Source organism: Ischnura elegans, chromosome 12 (assembly GCF_921293095.1).
Source record: "Ischnura elegans chromosome 12, ioIscEleg1.1, whole genome shotgun sequence".
Lineage (NCBI taxonomy): Eukaryota > Metazoa > Arthropoda > Insecta > Odonata > Coenagrionidae > Ischnura > Ischnura elegans.
The window spans coordinates 56,078,300-56,103,313 of NC_060257.1; the positions used below are offsets into that span (position 1 = coordinate 56,078,300).

At 37.5% G+C, this 25,014-nt stretch overlaps 1 protein-coding gene across 5 annotated transcripts in view; it reads right to left on the reverse strand.

Annotated features, from left to right (window-relative positions):
• Positions 1–266: 266 nt before the first annotated feature.
• The window catches only part of LOC124168759 (E3 ubiquitin-protein ligase MARCHF6), a 36,278-nt gene continuing 11,530 nt past the window's right edge, over positions 267–25,014 (reverse strand). For 4 of the 5 annotated variants that reach the window (XM_046547032.1, XM_046547035.1, XM_046547034.1 and 1 more), the window contains exons 3-14: positions 22,214–22,440; positions 20,905–21,189; positions 17,433–17,862; positions 15,466–15,628; positions 15,210–15,376; positions 14,615–14,761; positions 7,349–7,544; positions 6,938–7,258; positions 5,253–5,480; positions 3,963–4,137; positions 2,453–2,762; positions 267–1,606 (exon numbers count right to left, since the gene is read on the reverse strand). In XM_046547032.1, coding sequence (XP_046402988.1) covers positions 1,354–1,606; positions 2,453–2,762; positions 3,963–4,137; positions 5,253–5,480; positions 6,938–7,258; positions 7,349–7,544; positions 14,615–14,761; positions 15,210–15,376; positions 15,466–15,628; positions 17,433–17,862; positions 20,905–21,189; positions 22,214–22,440 — 2,902 coding nt within the window. In that variant the 3' untranslated portion in view covers positions 267–1,353. The remainder of the gene's footprint in view (positions 1,607–2,452; positions 2,763–3,962; positions 4,138–5,252; positions 5,481–6,937; positions 7,259–7,348; positions 7,545–14,614; positions 14,762–15,209; positions 15,377–15,465; positions 15,629–17,432; positions 17,863–20,904; positions 21,190–22,213; positions 22,441–25,014) is intronic. The other variant, XM_046547038.1, reaches the window with a different exon arrangement.

The window sequence follows — 25,014 nt, forward strand, 5'->3', positions numbered from 1 at the left end:
AATCCTAACATTATTCCCTTGAAAAAGTGACCAGCAGGAGGTCGCGAAACGTCGGGGCTATCTCCATCACGACACGCGGAATACACCCGTATGTGACTTATTTTTAATCATCATGAGCCGCGAAAGCTTCAATCAAGAAATTCTGATAAGCATGTCCTTAAAATATAATATCAGCTAATTACAGTCATGTTTAAGGTAGGAATTTTTCCAGGCATATTTCGACTTATATAAAAATTATCATTTGGGAGATATACAAAGACAAAAAATTGAGGGTAAATAATCTTTATTTTTACAATTTGTGGCCCCTGACAAATTAAATTTGGTAATGCAGACAGAAAAATAAGTCCCGGTTATAGCATAATTTTTTAAAAAATTGACACCTGATAAACATAAAATACTGATTCAAAAATTACTTCATAAAAAACTTGACTTCACTCAGGTGAAAAAGCTTCAAACCACAGCTCTATGAGTTACAGAATTATGCAATATCCATCTAAGAGATGTAAATGGCTTTTTTAAAGCATAGGTTTTTTTAGTGCCATTTTTGAAGTGATTACTAGAGGGAATCTAAAGAAACTAAACAAAAACAAGAGGAAAAGTTTACACTGAATGAACTTCTTCGTTCTCCATTTTGAAATAAAATAAGAAAAACAAATCAACAAATTTACATAAAACAAAAAAACTCCTAAGGAACTTAGCAGTGAAGTGAATTGTACGTAGACAAAAGTGAAAGGACAGGTTAATCACAATTAGACGCATTCACAAGATAAAACCACATACTTCACACAACTGTTAAATACATCATAGGTGCCAGTCGCAGTACAACCATATATTTAATGACAGCAGCATGAGACAAGGCATACCTCCACACGCAAATCACTCGCATACATCCATTCATTCACACATTAAAATGGTCAAGGCTTTGGATGGGAATAAGAAAGACAGCTTGATGAAATGACTCATAGCTTAACTCACCCTGCTCAGCTATGGATGAGGTGTGATATGAGGCCATCAGCCTAAGAGCCACACAGACTTAAAGTCAAAAATGAGAAGCATTTATGTGGCACCTTGATCACAAATCACAAACATATCCACTGAATTTATTCTTGATACAAGAACAGGACAAGTAGGGGGAATGGGTTGGGGAGGCAGAAATGGAGGAAGTTTGCCTTATAAGTAGCATCACAAAAATGTTTGGGGATTCCATACCAATACATTGATATTTAATCTGCTGAACATGCAGAAAAAAATATAAGTCTTATGAGGAAATGATGGAAAAAATTGTTTTAACCATCAATTCCATAAAAGAACATCTCCAATGACGACTGCAACTTAAAAGTCTTTGATTGCTCACTATGCTGGTACTGATGACACTGAGGTTCCACTAGACATACTGGCACTAGGCTTCCTCCGCTGATGGTTATAATTCACAAGCCTCCTTCCAACTAGATACTTGTCATCCCGAATATGAGCATAAAGACGTCGGAATTGCTTCACTTGGAAGGTGACCATGAGTATGGCTGCTACAAGCAGTAACAGCGATGGATATATGCTCCTCGCTATCAAAATTCGTTTGTACAGTGAACTCACGAGAAGTGGAGCCAAACTATAGAAAAGATAACAAACACATAATTACACAAACTGACTATAATAATTATTACATTAAAGTGTGATTGAAATTTGAGATGGATAAATCATCCCCACTAGATAACAGTTCCAAATATTCAACTTGTTCTCCATTTAAATTTTATACTCATTACTTGTGAGTTGACTGACTTAATGAATCCTCTAGTAAATGCACAAATGAAATAACCTATAATATAACATAATTTATGAAAAAATAACACGTAGACACTAATTTCCAAAGAAGAAAGATATCAAACTGAACATGAAATGAGTAGTCATTATCCAATTCTTAGTTTAAATTTAATCCTGATAATGATTCATAAGCTGGAACTTAAGTGCAGGGGTGTCCTAGTATTTTATTTCGCGGTTTAATTGCAAAGCCTCCACTTTCAACGAGTGAACAGGGTTCAAAATGGTTTTCCAGCTTAGAGATGAAATATTCTACATTAATATTCCCTCTTCAGATTCACAACTTCTTCAAAAGAATGCTTAGCTTTTTCCTGTTATATAATTATGTTTCTGCAATTTTTTCACACTTTTCCAATAAAGTTTTCAAATTTAGGGGAGTACCATAACCACCATGGACCCACAGATAAGGATTTTGCGGCAAAAATACAGCAAATAAGGCCATATGATTACACAACAAGGGAGAAAACAGATTCAACAAGACTATTTCAGAGCTCACTGCCATAAAAGTTAGTGTAATTTTTCTTATAGTTATGACCGCAAATGCAAGCCCTTTGGCAAAACACACTAGATATAAATTTGCATCTTTACAGTTGAATATTTTAAATAACCTTATCGTATGATATTACGATATACCTACCCGTGAGCAATTGCATAAGGAACTGCCAAAGCTAGTCCTAGTGCCATCAGGAGAGGAGCAGCAAGCTCTAATACAATGAATGACAGTGAAAGATCATGGATGCCATCCCTGTATGCTCTTTCAAGAGCTCTACGAAGCCACCAATCTGGTGGCCCGAGTATCATAACCAGAGCCACTGCAATTTTGGTATAAAGAACACCCAAAGCCCAGTCTTGCCACACAAACAATAGTGGAGTCTGGTTGAGTGGAACTCTAAGTGGAACAACTACAACAACTTCCAACAAAAGTCCAAACATAAGTGGGAAAACTCCTGAAAATAGAAAAATTGTAATTAGAACAAAAAACAAACTAGCCTAAATGAGAATTAAAGGAATAACACTAATTGTTATTATAAATATTATTACTAATAAATAATGATGGAAATTTCTTTAATTAACTTAATCTTTGTTGTTACTTTGGAATTAGGTCACCATAAAAATAAACCAATCAAGAAGTCAATGTTTTGTATTTTTTTAATATAATTTATTAGAGTTAAACAACACATTCAAGTAATTATTACATCTTCTCTTCCTTGACGCAAAGAACAAATTAGTATTCAATGCTGGCGGACAGCACTTCTCAGTGATAAACTTGAGACTTTCACGTTGAAAAGTACAAAAAAGAAACAAACCACCATTCATTCTTTATTCTAGCCAGAGTAAAAATTTAGATTCTTTCAGCATGTAACTTGGCTACCGTAAAACATAATCTCCTATCACCAGAGGAAATGCTAGTCTGTTATCATGAGATATGGTTGTATAGGGGTCAAACCAACTTTCCATAATCTATTTCCATGATTTCCAGTATGGATTTTCAAATTTCCCTGACTTCACATTTATGATAGAACAGTTATATAGGGGAAAGAAGGATTTTAAGGGAAATGCAGCAAGGTGTGCAAACTGTGAAATAAAGTCAAGTAGTAAAAATTGGTCAAGAAGCACCAGGTTGGCACTACTCCCTGCTGCCCAGCAAGGTCAACAAAAAGACTGCCTTGCTACTCAAATGCAGCAACACATCATGCATTTAACCATGATTTTCTTCTTTTGACATTCCTTCTAGAGTTTTCTTATGACCATAATCTGATTTCCCTAACATTTCATGACTCCCAGACCTGATTTCCCTGATCACCACAACCTTGTCCTTAAGTACTTAAAACCAATCATTTAGGCAAAAATGACCTCTTAAGGCCCATAAAACCCCAAATTGCTAGGCTCCTGTTCATAATCCAATCATGCAGTTTTGTATTAATAGCTCTGGCCCTGGGCTGACACTATATAGGCATTGTACTTCATTAAAAAAAATATCTCGTATATAATGAACTAAAATTGTTAAAAGACAGAAATTAAAACCAGCAGGGAACGTTGAACTTGGGCATTTTAATCCTGTACCTAAAAGTGAATCTCCGAGGGTAAAAATCCTTGCTATTATAAGACAAAGAAATTTTCTTGGATTGATTAAAAATTTAACTCACCTAGCAACAAAATGCATGCCACAGCTGAACGAGCAGCTATAAATAGGCAAGTCCGTATCCTAGGCAGTATGGCGATGCGACCCTGTGCCAGGGCCAGCCCTGCCAGAAGTCCACCAGCTCGAGCAACTGCCCAGCATACGTATAAGCCACAGGCAGCTGTATAAAGTTCATGAACCTGCAAGAAAATCAGGAAGCATTAATACGCTAATACTACTGCTTTCACTCAAGGAAAATCCAACTCTAAGCCTTAAAAATGAAAATAATTCAGTAATAAAATGTCAACTGCAGTAGAACCTCACATTAACAAACTTCTCATTTACAAAGCAACACCAGTTTATCAACTACTCTCCTGGTTCTAATCTAACAGACAGAAAAAACACAAACCTCCCTTATATTTATTTACAAAGTACGTAGACAGTCCCTGGAAGTGATTACACTTACGTTATTCAAAGTTAAGTGGTTTACTTGGAGAGGGAGCTGACCCATTTAACAATCAAAAATAATGCACCAACATTTTAGCTACTATCTAACAAATAAACTGTTGATTTCCAACCCTCCCATCATCAAACATTATAAATAGATGGGTTCACATCGCCAATCCTAAATATCCACAAGTGTGAAATCTAACTTCAACAAATCACAACTTCATAATGGGCAATCTTTCAAATTTTCAAGGTCCTGGCACGCAAAATCACTCTAATAATTAATCAATTCCTAGCTTGAAAGTTCTATGGCCTTGCTGATTTGGGCCACCAGGCATTACAAAATCTTGTCTCATATTCCTCCCACTGGTCAGTAAGGACCATAAGCAACTGCAGTTATAATTCCCCTACTTGAAGGTGTATGGATAATCTAGCAAGAGCCAAAGCCATTATAACCTTGGCCACTGGCATTAAAACCTTGTTCAGAACTCTCTTTTCTTAAGGCCGTTTTACACGGTATATGGAATTGTGCAATCTGACGTACGTGCGAAGGCGCAATCAAAATTGCGTCGAGTAAAGTGGTGAATTGCTAGAACATATGCGAGAATGGGTGGATGCGAGACGGCAAAATAGCCCCTGTTCTAATTTCGTTCATGCATTCCTGCAATTCCACGCCATTTTAGAAATTAATGCAGCTCTAACCTACGCAATTCCGTGCCCCGTGTAAAACGGCCTTTAACCATGCTTACTTGGTGGTGTCTACAAGTACAAGGGCCTGGGAAAAAACTCTCTGAATGAATGAAGTTCAGAAATTTGAGTTCCTTCTACTAAATAAATTAGATGTAAGTTAAAAGAAAGTTTACAATACCTTTCCAGGAGAATTTGTCGGAAATGTTGTAGCAGAGGCTGGAGGGAGAAGCCACAGGGCTGTGGCCTGACGTCCAAGCCAAACAGGCAAAGTGAGTGCAACAACACTGGCAAACACCAGGCTAACACAAAGTAACAGCAGCAAAGCTGCCAAGCGTAGAGGAAAGAAGGGAGGACGAACATACACTTGCACACCCACATTTTGGGGACCTTCCCTCTGAAGAAGAGCCTGTTGGATATGAATACAAAAGAAACTGAGACATTACACACACACAATTTAAATAAAATATAAAACTAAATAAATACATTAAGTAGCTATGGACAATACACATGAGAACACCATGTTTTTAAAAATTATTTAGCACTGTAGTAATTTTTACTCTCACAATTCCAAAGATCAAATAAATTTGAACAAGGGCACTGAGGTGAGTATAAACAACCAGGATAACAAAAACAATAAATAATTTATCTAATATTAGAAACAAACCTGAAGTACACAAGAATTTATATACAATTAATAGTAGAAGATTCATTATTATCCTGAATTTTCAAGTATAAAACACTCAATACCGTAAAACGGCCTGACTTTACCCCAAGCGGCCTGACTTTTCCCCACCCCGTCAACAATGTTTCATTTCATGGAAATGAATACTATGCTGTCGATTGGGAGAGGTTTTTTTATTTTTCTTGGATTCTTTGGCAACACTGCAAGACATTAAAAGGTTTTTCCAGTAGTCTTGCATGCTCTAGTGAAGGGTGGTGTTGATTTTGTGAGGAGGGTGTTTTTGTGGTACTAAAGTTTATTTGTAAAAAGTTGGTGATTGTCGGCCTCCTAGACGCTTCCAGAAAGTGAGTTATGAATTTTTTTACTCAAAATTTACCATAGATCAGCTGCATAAATCATATTTTTGTTCACATCAATCACTAAGAATTATATTACCAAGTTTGTGGGACAACGTACCTTTTCAGAGAAATCCGGAATGACTTTACCCCAGACATATTCTTGGGGAAAAGTCACATAGTTTCTCATTTCATGAGAATGTTCAATGTTTTATCGTAAAATTACTGTTGAATTTGAGTTTTCTGTTTTCCTTTCCCCTCCCATGTCCTTACACATTATTTTCGTTCATTTTTGGTGTAGGCAGTAAAATGCCCTCTAAACATAAAAGAAAGCCAGGTGCCTAGTCTTAAGGTTGATACTTTCTAACATATAAACTCTTTAAAATACTCCTATGATGTTTCATTTCTCCAAAAATCTTTTCTTGTGTGTGCTACAATAGGAATAAAATGTTGGGGAAAAGTCACCCGATTCCCGCCTGACTTTGCTCCAACGTTATTGAAAAACAAAAAAAAATATTTTGAATACTTTACTGATCTAAAACGGTGATTTTCAGTAACTGTAAAATATCAACAATCTAACCTGAAAGAAATAAAAATTTAAAAAAATATTTCGAGCAATTTAAACAAAAAATAAAGTGAGGAGTCAAAATATTTGGGGCAAAGTCAGGCCGTTTTACGGTATACAATTTCTTTTTGCTAAGTTTTCGAAGCTTTTTGAGGTGCCTCATGCATAGGAATTACTAGGTCCATTTCTGAAGTAAAGGTGTACATTCCACTTTGTACCCAATCTCCTAACCTACCACGCTCCCAATAGGATATCCATAAAAAGATAATCTTGGTACTGACCTGGTGGGCAACCCCGAGACCTAATCCAAATGGCTGTGGCTGAGGTGGAGGATTGACTGGTTCTTCTGCAACATCATTCTCAGGCTCTTCTGCAACCAATTCCTCCTCAACAATATCCCCCTCTTCATTCATCTCTGCTCCATCACCAGCCTCTGGTTCTGGCTCGGCCGCTGCCTGCTGAGCATCAGGGCCATCCTTGGGATCTCCGAGAAGGTACGAATGGAGACCTAGCAACCAAGATGCACCTAGACACCATCCCCTCACAATGCTCTTCAACCAAACTCGTGCATGAGACTGTTCAAGTATGGCCGGGAGAACCACCTGATTAAGACAGACAACCACATTAATATACATATACCATGTATTTTCCTTACATGAAAAAATCCTGCCTGAATTCTTAAAATAACTAACTTTTATGATGCTGACCTGAAGAAGGAGAAGTTCTAATGAGAGTTCACCACTTCCTGGATGTGCTCCTGGGTGATCAGTGGCACTGATTGATACTGTGTACGGTAGAAATGATGGAAACAATGTCCTCAGAAGTTGAACTGGAAGCCACAACATCAGAAGGACCACAGTACCGAAAATCACAGCTGATGCTATAAGCCTGAAATTCAAAGAGATGAAATAATATACCACCACTTTATTGTAGCAAGCAGTTAAAAAAATTATTAATTGCATGACGAACATCTTAATTTGTGGAATCTTTCCACACTAAAACAAGACGAGTTTCTACGATCATAACACACTAGAAAGATGGTGAGTGATTCTCATAGTAATGCAATAATACACAAATACTACATTGTCAATAGCAGTCAACAAAAATACTAATAGCATGAGGAAGATCTTACTTCATGGAATCTTTCCAAGTTAGTATAAGTTCTGTTTCTAAAGCACTAATATACTAGGATGATGGCTGTGGAATTCAAAATTCATCATTGATTACCCAATGAAGAGTGGCTCCTAAGAACTGAAGTGCGACAATAGCCAATGTTTTTGTATTGGCCAGACAGGACTAGCTTCTTAACCAGGAGTAAAGAACACAAACACTAACTAAACAGTATAGACATCACTTCAAGCTCCATAACACTCATACTGGATGTATCTTTCAACTAGAGGTTCTACATTTGGTTCCAAAAAGATACTAAATGGACACATTGGAACATAGGGAGATTGGACTGTGTGGTAAAGAATTGTTATTACTAGGGATGGGTCGAATAGCAGATTTCTCGAATTCGAATATCGAATTCGAATATCAAATCATTGCTCGAATATTCGAATACTAAACGATGAATGCAGGAATGTTTGACTAGGTCGCCTATGCAGCAGGAAACCCAAGATTTTGGCGAGTAATTGTGATTTCCTTTAAAGGATTCAAACAGGAATTTAGCTGATTGATGGAATATTTTAATTTTATGTAAACAATAGGGTAGTTTCCTTCATTAAAAAAAACGAAAGGCATTGATTGTGATTCGGTACCCACCGTTAGAGTATTAATAATATACAAATTATTTGGTTTTAGAAATACCGGTTTATACGAATGGCAATGGTCAATTTTACCCTCATTTGAAAAAGGCCAGATTGGCGCCCATGCGATGCCACTCCACGTGACGTCACCGTCTGAGATTAGCAATGCATACATGAGGCACAGAGCTCAGGGAAACATGGTCTTAATAATCACCTATTAACACTGCCTAAGGTCGGAAAGTTTCCTTCGTTTGATGAGGTATTATTAATCCTAATTTAAGCCAACCGCTACCAGCTAGCATGGTACATACTCAGCTACCTGCTAGCATCCTGCGTCGTATCAGTGCTCAGAACCTCGCCCCAAGATCACCTCACTCGCGGCAACGGGAAGCAGAACACCGTCACGCGGAGTTTTTCCCGGCATTTATACTTACCCGTCGCGTTTTCGCACGCTTGAAATTTTTCACTTTTCATTTAATCGCCAAAAATAGATATCGTCTAATAAAAATCTAAAAGCGTTAAATACGTACTCCAGGAGTAATAATCTTTCGATTCAGGCAATAAAAAAATAATAGGAAACCACCCTATTTGAGCATTACGCCAAAATGCTAAGCCTCCGTCCTATTTCTTTGTCTTTCCGGCATTTATTTTCCTGCATAAAATGCTTAAATAAACTCAGAAATAAGTTGTGTTTGGTCTTATTCTTTTTTAAATTACTCGCACATTACTAATATTTCAATCCAATGAAAGTGTAATATCAATTGCCGAAAGTCATTGTTAGACAACTTTTGGGCTAGTAGATGACTCATGCAGCAGTTGACCTCCAGAAATGGGGAACTTCGAAGCAGGTAAGCAAAAAAAGGCCAGGGGGTGAGTAGAGGGGGGAGGGCGTGAGACACGTTTTTATTGTTCTCGCGTAATTTGATATTTTTTTCGAAGCTAAGGTCTTCGTAATACGATCTCTGCACGAGCTGGGACCTTTTGTTTGATTTCGGAGAAGAGGAAATCGTCGGAGGGGGTGGGGCGAACGCTGAATGGAGGGGGATTGCAGATCGTGGGAAATGCACCAATGTCACTATCCCACGGCCCTGAGTTCTCCCTATGGTAGTTTCATCTCCTGGGGAAGATTCATAGTGCCTGTCGTTATTAGCCACAAAGTGCACATGGTAAACACCTCGTTTCATTTTTATCAAAAGATGGATGCGGGAAAATGGTCAGTGGGGGAGAAAGAGTGAAGGGTGAAACGCGATTCAATTATTTTCTGGTAACTTGATATTTTTTCGAAGCTAAGGTCTTCGTAATACGATCCCTGCACGAGCTGGGACCTTTTGTTTGATGTCGGAGAGGAGGAAATCGTCAGATTGGGTGGGGTGAATGCTGAATGGAGGGGGATAGCGGATTGTGGGAATTGAGCCAATGTTGCTATCCCACGGCATTGAGGTTCTCCTGATGGGGGACACCTGGGATTTTAGGATTTTTTTCACCCGATCAATTTCAGTTCCCCACGTCAAACTCTTTTCACTGCTCTAACCGCTCTAACCCTCGAATTTGATGTAGTTCGTCAGCTTGCCTAAAACGGCGCTGCATTCACTAAATGACTAGAGTTCTCTTAATTTTTCCGAGTCAACTACCAACGACATGCGAGCGACAGTGTATGACGCGAAATTCAAAGTATTCGAGACGGTATCTTTGGCATAACTATTCGAGATCTCGAATATCGAATACTTTCTAGTATTCGAGGTATTCGAGTATTCGCGGATACTATTCGCACATCTCTAGTTATTACTCAGTACAATAAGCTTCCTATAAACAGCAGACTCCCGATTATCCGGCTGCGGTTTATCCGGGTTGTGGATTATCCGTGCATGATTTTTACTCTTGCTCAATTCTTTCCCTGATCTTTATGAAAAAAATAAAATCGGACATAAAATCATCGGAATTACTGCATTAATGCTAGGATAAACCTGGCTCATTATTTCTGTTAGAATCCTTTCGTAAAATGGAAGCAATCGCTGCGGGAGCACCATGTTCCTGTTTTCCAAACCTTGCAGTGCGCGACCGCGCTCCGTTTAAAAGATCGCGAACTGGCGAAGAAAGCTCTCATTGACACTGGGAAGCACTCTAAAATAACAGAGTAACTGCATAAATAATAATATATTGTTTGTTTTAGGTAAATTATGAACAGTGCAAGAAATTTAAGTGAAAGTTTGGGTTAAATGCGTTTTCCGATTTTTGGCCAGTTTCTTTCCCTAGTTCACCTTATGTCATGAGGATTTTTGGGATTTCCCACACCTAGGATTTCAACCCATAACCCTTCAGCCAATAGCCAAATGTTTTACTTACAAGGCTAACACACTCCCTTACTAGAACTCAGGAGAGAATGCTGGAGTACTTTCCCGTAGCAGGGTGGTTTCCTATTTTTTTTATTGCCTAAATCGAAAGAATATTCCTCCTGGATCACGTACTTCATGCTTTTAGATTTTTAAATGATAATTTCTATTTTTTGCAATTAAAAGAAAAGTGAAAATTTTCAAGCGCGTGAAAATGCGACGACTAAGTATGAATGCTAGGAAAAGCCTGAGTGATGACATTCTGGTTCCCGCTGCCGCAAAGTGAGGTGACCTTGGGGCGAGGATGTGTGCGTCGCTGCGATGCAGGCTTCTATCAGGTAGCAGAGCACCCTGCTAGCGGGTAGGGCTTGGCTTAAATAAGGATTATTAATTTTGTACCTTATCAAACGAAGGAAACTTTCCGACCATAGTTTCCCTGAGCTCTGTGCCTCATGCATGCATTGGTTATCTCAGATGATGTAAAACTCCTATTCACTAGTATAGAAACTAGGTCCCAGTGACGTCACGTGGAGTGGCATTGCATGGGTGCCAAACTGGCCTTTTTCAAATGCAGTTAAAATTGACCATTGCCAATCGTCTAAACTGGGACTTCTAAAGCCAAATAATTTGCATATTATTAATACACTAACGGTAGGTAACAACTCACAATCAATGCCTGTCGTTTACCTTGTTGAAGGAAACTACCTTATTGATAATAATAATAATAATAATTTCATCCTTATTTTTCAAGCTAATTTTAGGACTAGATAGTCCTCTCTTAGATTTAACTTGTTTGACAATCACATAAATCCACACCTCAATGGTGGTCAATCCATTTAAGTAGGACTTGAACCCACAACCTTACGGTTACCAGTCGGGTCCATTACCCCAGCAACACCGATGCCGGTCAGTGATTGAGAGTATTCATAAGAAAGAATTCACAAATGAATGACTATGAGCTCTAAGATTTCCTGAAGTGTACTCAACTACACAAATGTGAGTAAACTGAAGCTTCGCATCATAAGTGGCCTAAAACAAATAAAAATTTTCTTCATTTATTTGAATGGTGAGCTATTCCTTCAAAGCTTACAAATATCCCTCTTCCTTCCTGTCAATAATTCATCAAATAACTACCACAAAATACCTATAATGTGCTTTCAATAAAGGCTCAGAGAACAGATCAATGCATAAATAAATTCACTCAACAAGGTAAATTGTTGGCACCAGTGGCACAGAGGGATTTTTTTTGGGATAATTTCCCTCCTCCCCCAGAGCTCAGGGAAACTTTAAAGTTTAATCAGTTTTACTTCATTTGATTAATATACTTATATAAGAGTGTAAGGATTAATAAAATATCCCTCAGAAAGCCATAAAACTCACCATTTTGAACCATTTATCTTAAAAAATTTCTGGGGGAGGGCCCCTGCACCTCCAGCTTATCCTGGCGAGTATACCACTCACCATAGGTCTAGTTGCGCCTAAAATCCCACCAGCCTTGATTCCTAGCTGCGCCCCTGGTTAGTACTGTCAGCTTCCATATGACTAGCACGCATTTCTATTTTCAAAGTAGATTTTCCTGGGGGTCTATGCTCGAAACCGTTCGACTTATCCGAGCGCTCGGCAACAAAGCGAGTGGTGATGTCGAGTGGTATCCCGAGTCGAGCGGAGATCGGTATGCTTGAGACGAAGTCGGCCGTGCGCGACATAGGTCGCTCGAGTGACACGAAGGGTATGTGGCAACGTCGCAGAAACGAGCGCTCGAGAAGTAAACAACAGCTATTTCAAATAGCAACCGCAAATTTGTGTGACAAATGAGACTCCGAAAACGCCATAGAATACTCGGCAGCCCGGGAAGAAGTTAAAAAGAGTTGATCAAAGTTGTGTAAGATATTTACGATGTTTAATTACACTGCGGACTCAATTTCTTACATCCAGCTGGTGCGATATGGTTCGTGTTTGGAGATTTTTCTGTTTTTCTATCGGATTTTTTATAGCATAAGTAAATAAGCGATTATATTCAAGGGTTCAACAGTCGTCGATGGAAGAATATCGCTAACTTTTGGTGCTCAATATATCGGTTTTAGAGCATAACTGTATTGAAAAGGATTTTGTGTGCTACGTACTTGTTTACCTACGCCTGTAATGATTATACTCTCGTGATTAGTAGTGACAAAATTATTTTTATTTGTATTGTAACAATTTACGTTCATCTTCAGCCACGGCTTGTTTACATCATTTGCCTCATTGTTCGCCGTAAGTCCACGACTTCCAAAAGGGTAATTATTTAATTAGGAAACCTTTTTGTCGCTTAAAATCACATTTTTGGCCATTTAAAATACATTCGTTGACAAAAGCATAGATTACGTGGATGTCATAGAAGGAATCATCGCTAGTGTTGTGATTGTGAACTCGTGTGACATACTTTACGGGTTCTAATATCAATTTCTTGTGCGATGTTCATGGAAGTGTTAATGTTTGCATTTTGTTACCATTTGCATGATACTTCAAACAACTTAGCTTTGATATGACTCGGACTAAATATACTGGATCGGTGTAAATTTGTGATATGCCGCTGAAGGAATGAAGGTCTACCAGTGTTGAAATTAAATGTATGTAGTTTTATGATGAATAAATCATTAAATATTTCCTTGTTAATTGCAATCATTCCTTTTATTTGCCCTTTTCTTCCGTTGGAATACACGTTACGTACTGAGTGGTCTTATAATTAATAAACCTATTTTTAAGTACCGTAAAGTGTTTGGTTAGTATGGTGAAGTAAATTCAGCATTGCTTGAAAACGAAATTCGTGAGCACCGTTACCGGCGTCAATGTCTGAGAGGATCTCTGTGATTCCAATTGAATTCTTTTGAAAAATAAAATTTTATATTACACAAAATTTTAAAATTATTCTCTAATGGAAATTTTGAGGATAGATATATATATTTGCTGAATAATATTCGAAGTTTTTTAAACTTCTGAATAAAAAGGATTGGTTTATGACCTAGTAATGATTTTCATTGAATTTATGCCTTGGAAATTCATTGGTACTACCTGTGACCATTCGCTATATTTTGTGGACATTCATTAGTTTTTTTTACGTAGTTTTTATTTCACCGCTGTGCCTTTAATCAATATTCAATTACAAGAAGAAAAAAACATTAATTTCGTATTTAAACCTTAAAAATTAAAAATAAGTCAATAATAGTGCAGATTGACGACATTTCAATCATCTAAAATCAAAATGATGCGATATATAGAATTTTACCTATGCAATATTCGAAGTGCGAACCACTCTGTTCAAACACGAAGGGTAACTCGAGGGGTTTCGACTGCTCGACTGTCCCCGCTCGGCTGGAGTCGTGCACGAGACAGTCGCATACGTCTCCAAGGAGCTCGAGCATACCAAATGGCCCGAGCGCTCGGCTCCGTACCACGTGACTCGCACACGACAATGAAGTCGTGCACGACTAAAATTTCGAGCATACCAAATGGCCAGAGCGCTCGGCTCCGTACCACGTGACTCGCACACGACAATGAAGTCGTGCACGACTAAAATTTCGAGCATAGCCCCCCTGACTTCCTAAAGTAACTGCATGGGCATTTTGGGCACGATTTATGCTCTTAAATATTTAGTCTTTAAAAATAAAATAGAGCTGTTTCAATTATCGCTTGGATGGAACAAATTGAGTGTTAATAGGGGAGTTGGTGAATTATGCCCCTATTGCAAACTTAACTACTCAAATTACCACATCTAAAATCTGTTATCCTATTTATCATTGTATTTCAGGGCGTCAAAGACCCATGGCCATTCAAAGAAGCTATTATTAACGTGATATTGAATATATAAGAAGACAGTAAACATTTCTAGCATTATACATACCTCCGTGCATGTCGAATCAATGGCAAGTGAATCATTTCACGTATTGGGCTGAAATCTGGATCATTGAGGTTTTTTAAAAACCACAGCACTCCAGGCCGAAGAACTTCTCGTAAGAGTAGAACAAATGAGGCAAAATAATACACATACCTGAAATAAAGATGAAAATCCTTCATTAAAAAGACTGTTGCATATTTACAAAATACCATCATTAGGTTACGAGAATTTTAATGACTATTTTATTTCTCAACACTATTTCAAGCATATTTGATAATGGTGTAACAACCGAACATTTCATAATGTATTTAGAATATTTCATAGTAAATATTTTACTAGGTGTATATGAAAGAGTTACGTCCATGAAGTCAACATTTGCAGCAATTGCTTTGGTATTTACTGATACAAAAGTTACCCTCAAATCATTCAAACTTGAGAGATGTAATGACAATGTTCACATATAAAAAAATTAACAATAAAACAATCACCCCCCTGAGTGATAGTTAAGTCATTTGAAAAAATTGTCATCATGTGCCAAAAGGAGTACTTCAGGAAATTCCGACTAACAGCAAAACCAATTCACAATTCAATCAAAACTTACATCATCCCAAAAAGCCAATGCAGAAATAGAGAAGTTCCTGGTGCAAGGCGGAATCCGAGTTCTCTGTCTTTTAGAGCAGCATCAAACAATGCCAACGAACAGACATCAAGCCACCATCCACAAGCTAGAGGCAAAACTCCTATTTCAACTACCGATAACAGTGACACCTGTGAATAAGTCAATAAAATTTACAGAATATTCCAGAAAGAAAATGATGATAAAAAATTTAATTTTATATTTACTGAGCAATCCTTACCTTAACTACGAGACAGCAGAGAGCAAGTAAATGCCTAGCTCTAGCTAGTTTCAGTGCTGATGCGAGGGCATGGAGTAAGGCCAGGGCAATGCCTAGAGCACAGTATCCCACTAATGTGGTCACAAGACCCTCAAAACGTGAAGCTGCTGCCAGAGATGTGGCCCTACGAAAAATTAAGATACTAACATCATTCAAGGTGAACACCTTCAATGACTCTAAAAATGAAAGAAAAAATAAATGGGCTAGCTTCCACTGAATAGTGGTGGCATTGCTGGCTGCAAATTAATTTCTAGGACACTTCCCAGATGTGATTTTACTGCTATATAAATTAATGACAGTTATTCTTCATCAATGTCTAATGCAGCCAATACCAATGTTTGGTGGAAAGTGGGTTGCTGAAAAGGAATTTTTGATGATGCAGAACAAATGGAAAATTTTTCAAAAACGTTTTTGATGTACTGCATCATATCAAAAATGTTTTCCATTAACCTTTTATATTTTAATTATAAATATTAGGCATTGATGTGTAATAACTGCAAAATTATTTCTAAAGGAATGCTCAAAAAATTTCTATTTTACTAGCAAATTAATCATAATTTATATAAGTTGTATAAACTTAAAGTAGGTGTGATTAATTCTGGAGCCAGCTAAAATGAGCAAGACTAATTGAAGGCATGAGACAAGGAGAATCTATGCATTATGAAGCTATGCATATCGATAGGATGAATATGTCACGTGATCAATGAGAATTTTTTATGAAGAATAAAAGAGAGGCCTTTGAAAACCTTGAAAAGACGACACAACAATTCAACATCAAGAAAGGAGATAGTGATGAAGACAATAGGAGGAGGAAGTTCAAGGACAATAGGAGAGGAAGAACAGCAAATGATGGCCTTGAATGAGATATTTGGAAATGGAGACGAAGGATTTAAAACAGAAGAATTACATGTGTGTTAAAAACACTTATGGGTAAGGAGAACTGAATAGATGGTAATGTCAAATCAATCTAAAGACTAGTGAAAGTTAATGCTGTTCAAAACTTATCATTAAAAATAACACTTATTTTCAATGAGCTCTCCAGATAACCGTGAATTGAGCAGTGAACCTTACTATATTTATTTACCATCTTCTTAAATTACTTTGAAATTCGATTAGAAAAATGGTTACTTTCAGTTTGATTTGAACAAACATTAAACTGGAATGACATTGCAATGTCAAACAGTTTAAAGTATATTCAACAAAATAATACATCGGTTCTTACATGCAGAAGTATTTAAAGATAAGTGCTACCAGCTTTTATTTAAATATGTCGAACTTCCAACATATAACGCCAGAATGTGTTGAACTTATGCAGAAGTATCTTAAGAGCTGGAGAATACAGTGCATCAAACCAAGTAATCCAACAACATGGGCTTGATATATCCATGATAAAATATAAAACATCATTAGTAATGCCCACACTTTGATACACAACTCCACTACCAACCATGGTTTCAACACTTAAAGGTCATTCTCTAGGACTGACCTAAAAGTGCCAAAAGCATGGTCAGCAGTGCAGTTGTGTATTAACTGCTGCTTCAGTCATAATGACCAAAACACGTACTTCATCATCTCGCCGGTTTCATTATATTGGACGAAGAATGGGTCACTTTTTTGGCCTCTCATAGCATGCTGTTGGTCATAGCTTTTTCAGAGCCACTTATATGACGTGGCCAACACATCACACAGAGCCGAATGAACACGAAAACTCAAATTGAAAGTATCCAAGTATTAGAAAGAAATAAAAACAGATGAACATGTTAGTGCAATGGGAGAATTCATCCAAAAAACTGAACTTGTTGAAGTGTCGACATTACTATCGGTGTATTATATTTTATCGTGGGTATATCGTATTTACACCACGTCAACCCTGAAATGATTTCATATAGGCTAGATAATTCAAAACACAGTCTTCGGGTAATAATTACCTAAGTGCAACAACAGCAAAATGACCCACATGGTACGGGCAGAATGCAAAGACAAGGACAAAAAGAGAATTTAGGGAGACGACCCAGAAGACATGCTCCAGGAACAGGAGAGAGCCATCCAGCCCTAGAAGCCTTTCCCATGTCAACTCCTCGGCAGCCCTCTCCCACTCCAAATGGTTCCACTCCCCCGCTCCCTGTCCAGCTCCCACGCCCAGGCCATCACCCTCCACACCACCTTCCCTGCCTACGTCTCCACCTTCACCCACAACAGCCACACCATCCTCTGCCTCTGGCTCTTCCTCTGGGCCCAGAACAGGGGCAACTCCCTCGCCATCTCGGGCTGCAACTTCCTCAACGAGCTCCTCCGGAGGATTGTTGTTTATGTTGTTATTGTTGTTGTTGTTATTATTATTTGGATTGTTGTTGTTCTCTGAAATAAAAACATTACATTTCATGAAATTTTTAAAACTTTCGCGGCCCATATGTCGTCAGTTAATAAAACTTATGAGTTAACTCACGTCTTTTGGTTCAAAACAGGGTTCCCACTCTAACTAAATTATTAAATTCACGGTTTTTCCCAGGTTTTCACGCTCTAAATATCGTCAAATTCACGGTCTGTTGAAAAGCCACTTAAGGCAGAAATATTGACAACGTAACAATCACCGCCCGCACATTAACTAAAAATTTATCAACCGCGACAGGCGCCGTGAATTCAAACGTAGCAATGAAAGTGCTATTTCTCATGACGTCACCTATCGATATCAAAATTTAGCTTAAGGTTGTGTGTGGCAAAATGGAGGGAGCAGTGAGGTAGGGAAGTAAAGAAGGGTCTAATTTTTCGCCAGGGTTAATGAACACTTTGTTTGCCGGTCTTCCAATCACAGGCTCAAGATCAATGTGTCATCATGGCAAAAGGACCAATAATTGCACTTCGAATATACGTGTGGAGATAAATGTGTCTGTATGTGGCTCGGCCTTGAAACATGATTTAAATATCATTTTTTCTTTTGATCAGCCAATTGTATTTCTTTATCTAAAAGTTTGAGAGATTTTTAAGGCTTTATGACGAAATTCACGGCTATTTCCAGGTTTTTTCACAGTAGACAAACTTCACGGCTCATTCACGGTTTTAAGGTTTTCACGGTTGAGTGGGAACCCTGTTAAAAGTCATCATTTCTTGCCTTCTTCAGGACTAGTGTCCCTAGCAGAGGGGAAAAAACGTTGGCTTTAAAGCCAAAAGTCGTGGGTAAACCCAAAAGTTTAATTGATTGACAACATTACATTTCATATGTTAGACTCAATTGCAGACTAAATATGAATAGATCTAGGATTTATTTGATGGAGAGATATAGACTGGAAGTTTCAAAAGATGGGATATGAGGTTGAGTAATTACACGGTTTAATGCAAAATTGTAATGCAGTGTTGCATTCTGCAGGATGACCACTCTTTCCACTGTCATGCATAGCTCTCGGAACGCATATTGTTTGTATGTCGAAGACTTACAGTGTTTGTACATAATTTAATCGCGTTTATCATTCTCTGAATCCATTCCGAAAAGAGATAATAAGTATGTGAGATTGAAGAGGCAAGGAATTTTGGCATGAGGTAGTTATGCATAATTTGCAATGATTCCTGAAAGAAACACTCTTACCGTTCTTCCGAAGTTCGTTATTCAGTCCAGTGAATTTCGTAATAGTGACAGTTAAGTGAATTTGCTTTAATAAAATGCATGCAGGTGTTCATCAGTTAATGATTTGCATGAAGTTTTCATTACATGACCCACAAAATCAGGAAAAGAAATGTTCTTTGCAGAGTCATAGAGATGTCCACGGTTAAATCTGCCTTTTTCAACCATGGACCTTCAGGACTAGTGTCCCTAGCAGAGGGGAAAAAACGTTGGCTTTTAAGCCAAAAGTCGTGGGTAAACCAAAAAGTTTAATTGATTGACAACATTACATTTCATATGTTAGACTCAATTGCAGACTAAATATGAATAGATATAGGATTTATTTGATGGAGAGACATAGACTGGAAGTTTCAAAAGATGGTATATGAGGTTGAGTAATTACACGGTTTAATGCAAAATTGTCATGCAGTGTTGCATTCTGCAGGATGACCACTCTTTCCGATGCCTTGCATAGCTCTCGGAACGCATATTGTTTGTATGTCGAAGACTTAAAGTATTTGTATATAATTTAATCTTGTATATCATTCTCTGAATCTATTCTGAAAAGAGATTATACGTATGAGAGATTGAAAAGGCAAGGAATTTTGGGTAGTTATGCATCATTTGCGATGATTCCTGAAAGAAACACTCTTACGAAGTCCGTTCTTCCGAAGTTCGTTATTCAGTCCAGTGAATTTCGTAATAGTGACAGTTAAGTGAATTTGCTTTAATAAAATGCATGCAGGTGTTCATCAGTTAATGATTTGCATGAAGTTTTCATTACATGACCCACTAAATCAGGAAAAGAAATGTTCTTTGCAGAGTCACAGAGATGTCCACGGTTAAATCTGCCTTTTTCAACCATGATCTTCATTATTAATTTGGTTATCCACCTTGACATACACCCAGAGTACTAAGGAGAGTTGGTGTCACTGTATGCATTTGATTGCAAAATTCTACCTTAAAAAGCTATCTGTGTATTGTGTTTGTTTCCTGTATGTTTCCAATTACTCGGCATTTTCGATAATCCTGCTATGCAAGAGCTGCATGTGTTGGATTACCAAGATTGCACAGTATTGTGTTTATTTTGACCAAGCTCCGTCTTTCAATGCTCATAAGGAGCATATTGTTTCAAAGTCATTATGCATGCTAGGCTTTATAAGTAGGCTGCTCAGTGATACAAAAAATATTTAGTTGCTTAAAGTCTTGTACTAATCACTGGTACGTCCTATCGTTGAATATAACAGTGTTATCTGGAATCCTTATTACAAATTACAAATAAATAAAATTGAGAGAGTACAAAACAGATTTTTAAGAATAGTAAATTTCTACGCTGGATTTCATACCCAATACACCCATTTAGAGAAACTCTTCAAATATCAGATCCTTTACTGGTCAGAAGGAAACTTAATGATCTATTGTTTCTACATGAACTATGCCATAATTTGGTAAGTTGCACTTGTCTAAATGATATTAGTTTTATATTTAAAAACAATATTGTTTATAATAATTTTGTCACCAGAGAAATGAGGTTATTTAACAGTGCATCACATGTGACTGATGCTGACATATTTTATGATTCACTTGACTCATTTAAAACGAAATATGTTAACATATATGCTGTCAATACACTACCTATTGACTTGATGTAAATTGTATATGATATGCTACCTTTATGGCACAATAATTGTAACTTTTTATGCAAATTTTATGTATTAAATGTATTAATTTTCTCGTAATTTTCCTTACAATTAATATTTGTAAACTGGGTTTGCTCCCGTTAAAATAAATATTATTATTATTACCTCCGTCTTCTGGTGGGACATCAGCTTCCAGTAGATTTGCTCCATCCCCCTGCTGTCTAGGGGGTGCCTCGGCAGGGTCTGGAGGGACTGGATCCGGAGGAGCAGCAGGAGCACCGTCCATCCAATCCGGCCCACCTCCATGCAAAATCTGTTCTCTGAGCCACACCAGACCGATGAATGCCACCAGAGTGCAGCTTACCACGAAGAAACCGTGCAGAACGTCCGATCCCACATTTTCCAAGGAGAGCAGATCCAGAGGGAGGGTTAGGATATTGCTGACAGATCCTGAAGGGAAAAACATGTGAGACCATTATAGTGATGTTAACAGTGGGAGTACTTGATAATTATTTATCCAAAACCTGTCTCATTAACATTAAAAACGAATGAAGTACATACAATCTTAACCGTGCATCAAAATTACACATTCAAGTCAATGTATTTTTAGGCAAAGCCTGAATCGCACGATCATTTTTTTTCGTCGCGAAAGTGATCACTATCGCGATCACTAGGCGAAATGATCGTCACCGGCAATTGTTTTTCGCGTTCGCGATCGCGATGAGGATTCCCATCGCTATTTTTCATCACTCGTGCAGTCGCTTTTTCCGTCGCTAAAACCGTCCCTAAAATCCCATATCAGCCAATCGAAACGCATGCCCGTATTGAGCGATCGCAGCGCAGCGTTTGACAATCGTGGGAACAACATAGATGTACAAACAAGCTATATACTTTCGTGATGCGGGCCCTATGACAACAATCTGTGATATCGGAAATGATGCAAAAAGCGACGGCGGGAGTGACCGTGTGAATCAGAAAAATGATCACCAGAGCGATCGCTTTTCGCGACGGGAAAAGTGATCGCGATAGTGATCACTTTCGAGACGAAAAAAAATGATCGTGTGATTCAGGCTTAAATATGTATTTTTAAGATAAAAAATGGGTGAGGGCAAATGTATCACACAGCAATCTTGTGATGCCCTAAATATGAGAAAAAGTAACAAAAGATTTTTTAATGTAAAAAAATTAAGGTGAAGGAAAACAAAATGACACCCTCTGGCATTCAAACATAAGCACCTTATATCAGTAGTATATACATCCATGTCAACAAATGCATGCATATTTAATGAGCAATATATTTTAATGGAAAGGAGAAAACCAAAGATAATATCTACAATCTTTGCAAGGACCAATACTTAACAATACTCCACATACATATCGAATTAATTACAACAATCTTATTCACTATCCCTGTATTAATCATATATCTAATTTTACTAAAAGCCTTTGAACCTGAACTGATAATTCCACTTACCCGTAAACAGCAACCTGTACACTCGATATGCTATGAGTGGGACAAAGCCAAGCCATGCCAGGGCAACCAGTGAGTAATGCAGCCAATGTTTTGCGGCACACGCCACACTTCCCGCAAGCCCTGATAAGACATCCTTTAGAGGAAGCCGTCCAGGCATATCAGCAGCATATATTGGTGTAAAGGAGAAGAGGTGGCCACATAGTTCACAAAATTCCTTACGGCTGTACCTGTAAAACATAAAATGAAGACATGCGGTCAATATATATTTGTAGAGAAAAGCGAAAATGCAACAATTTCCACAATTTTTTTAAGTTGTTGAAATCAATACCATGGAAAATCCTGGCAGTGGATACCCAATAAATTTTATTCTAGATTTTCATGTCCTTATCATTAATTTTTACATAATCCTTCATTTAGAAAAAGGCTAAATAGGTTTCCTTCATTAAAGAAAGTGAAAGACATTGATTGCGATTCGTTACCCACCGTTAGTGTTTTCATAATATACAAATTATTTGGTTTTAGAAATCCCAGTTTAGACAAATGTTAATGGTCAATTTTAACCTCATTTGAAAAAGGCCAGATTGGCGCCCATGCGATGCCACTCCACGTGACGTCACAGGAACCTAGTTTCTATCTGAGATTACCAATGCATGCATGAGGCACAGAGCTCAGGGAAACATCTCTTAATAATCACCTAGCACCACCAAGAAATACAATAAGTCTTCTACTTATGAACATTCCACTAGCAAACTTTCAAAGATACGGAATTACAAAAAATCGAAGCATGCTTGAAATTTCTAATTTGGCACCTTTGAGTTTGTCCGACACATAGTGGTGTGGCATAGACAAACTTGCTTTTTGGGCACACTCTTTGCAAAGTATCAATTAATCTGTTGTGAAGTTGGAATATTTTAGTTACCTAACTCTTTAGAGTCCATCTGTATCCAGTAAGGTTTTAATACCAGCTAATTTTTGTAAGGCTTGAATAATAACATTGATTTATGATCTGTAGCCAAATTTTTAGTTTTTGGTAGTTATTATGGTAAGTGAGCTAACAACACCTCAAGCTGCTACTTTCCAAACATAATGGGCACTATGGGGTATTTCATTTCATTTACACAAGTGAAGGATTACATAAAAATTAACGATAAGAACCTGAAAATCCAAAATAGAGCAATAAGGATTATTGGTAATGCACACCATCATGACCATTGTAAGCCACTTTTTTCACAGCTGGACATCATGTCAGCTTGTATGTTTTCAGAGCACTCTGCTTTGTCAAAGAAAATCTAGACAGTTACACACGTACAGCACTAGGAACAACAGCAATTTGAATGTTGAATATTGCAGGTTGTCCTTAAATATTATTCCTTTCATAAAATTAATAACAGGTTGTTCAACAGGTTAGACTCCAATTAGAGAAGAATATATAGCTAACTTTAAAAGGAGATGAAGTTTTTGGCTTGTGAAATATTCCTTTCACTCTTTACATGATATTTGATTGTGAAATGAGTTTGTAAGTAGACCTTATACTTATATGTATGTTTGTATAGATAGCTTTGTATTTGATGACATATGGTATATACCATATATGGTATAAACCATTTATCAAGGTGAATAAGATTATTATCATTATTTCTATGTCTTTGCCTTTCTACAAGTGAAATTAGAACTCACTTGGTATGATACGTTTAGCAGTAGTCTAAAAATAGGGAATAAAATAGCCAAACCCAGTCTTTCAGGTGACTTTAGCAATTATCTATGAAGAAAATACCGTTGGGTATAAACCTGACAAGAAGACGGAGTATGCCACGATGTTGCCAGACTAACACAACACACTCCCAGAATAGATGGCTTTTTATACCAGCAGAAAAGCTAGTTTCAGAGACACTATTTTAACTTTTGGTATTATTATTTTCCCTACAAAAGTACTTCAGATGGGGACTTGAGATATGCGCCACTAAATATATACATATATAACAGGTAAGGTTACACATAGAAATATGATCAAGAGCCATTTGACTCATAGCACATTTTTATGCTGTTTCTTTACGTTCCTCAACCTTTAAACGCTTACTACATAGTATGTAGTTCTTTTACTCTTTGGTATGATGGTCCTACAGAAATAATAAATGATGGTAAACCACAAAATAAGCAGATTGATTTTTGGTTCTAAGGGCTCTCACATCAAAATGTGATCAGTGTGATCATTTTTGTACCCACTTTAAGTGAAACCACAAGTGACAAAGGGAAAGCATGAGGAATCCCTTCCGATGTTACATGAATTTCGGGCAGTAATGGTTCAGATCTAATGGTATTTTTTTCTTATTTTGCTTGAAATTGTACTCCAAGTCCATAGGCGGATCTATGGGGGGCACGTGCCTCCCCCATACCCTTAAAAAATATGCAAGATTTTTAATATGGTCCCATTATCATTGCGATCATTTTGTATTAAGGGGTATCCTTGGCCCCCCCCACCCCCCAAACAAAATCCTGGATCCATCCCTGTCCAAGTCCATAGCTTTTCAACCATCTGAAGCCACGTGTGCGAAAACTTTGTAATTTCCATAGGATTTTCACTTAAGATGCGATATTTTCAGAGTAAAAATAAGAGAGATTGTCTGGTATTCACGAAAAAACAACGGTATCATAGCTCCCTAAAGGAGTGAATACTTCTAGAAAATCACTGATTTAAAATTATGGCTTTGAAGTAAAAAATTACAGGATCATTCTTGGGTGCCAAACTTTCATGGGCACAGACATCATCACCACTTCACCTCACTAGAGTAGCAATACATATG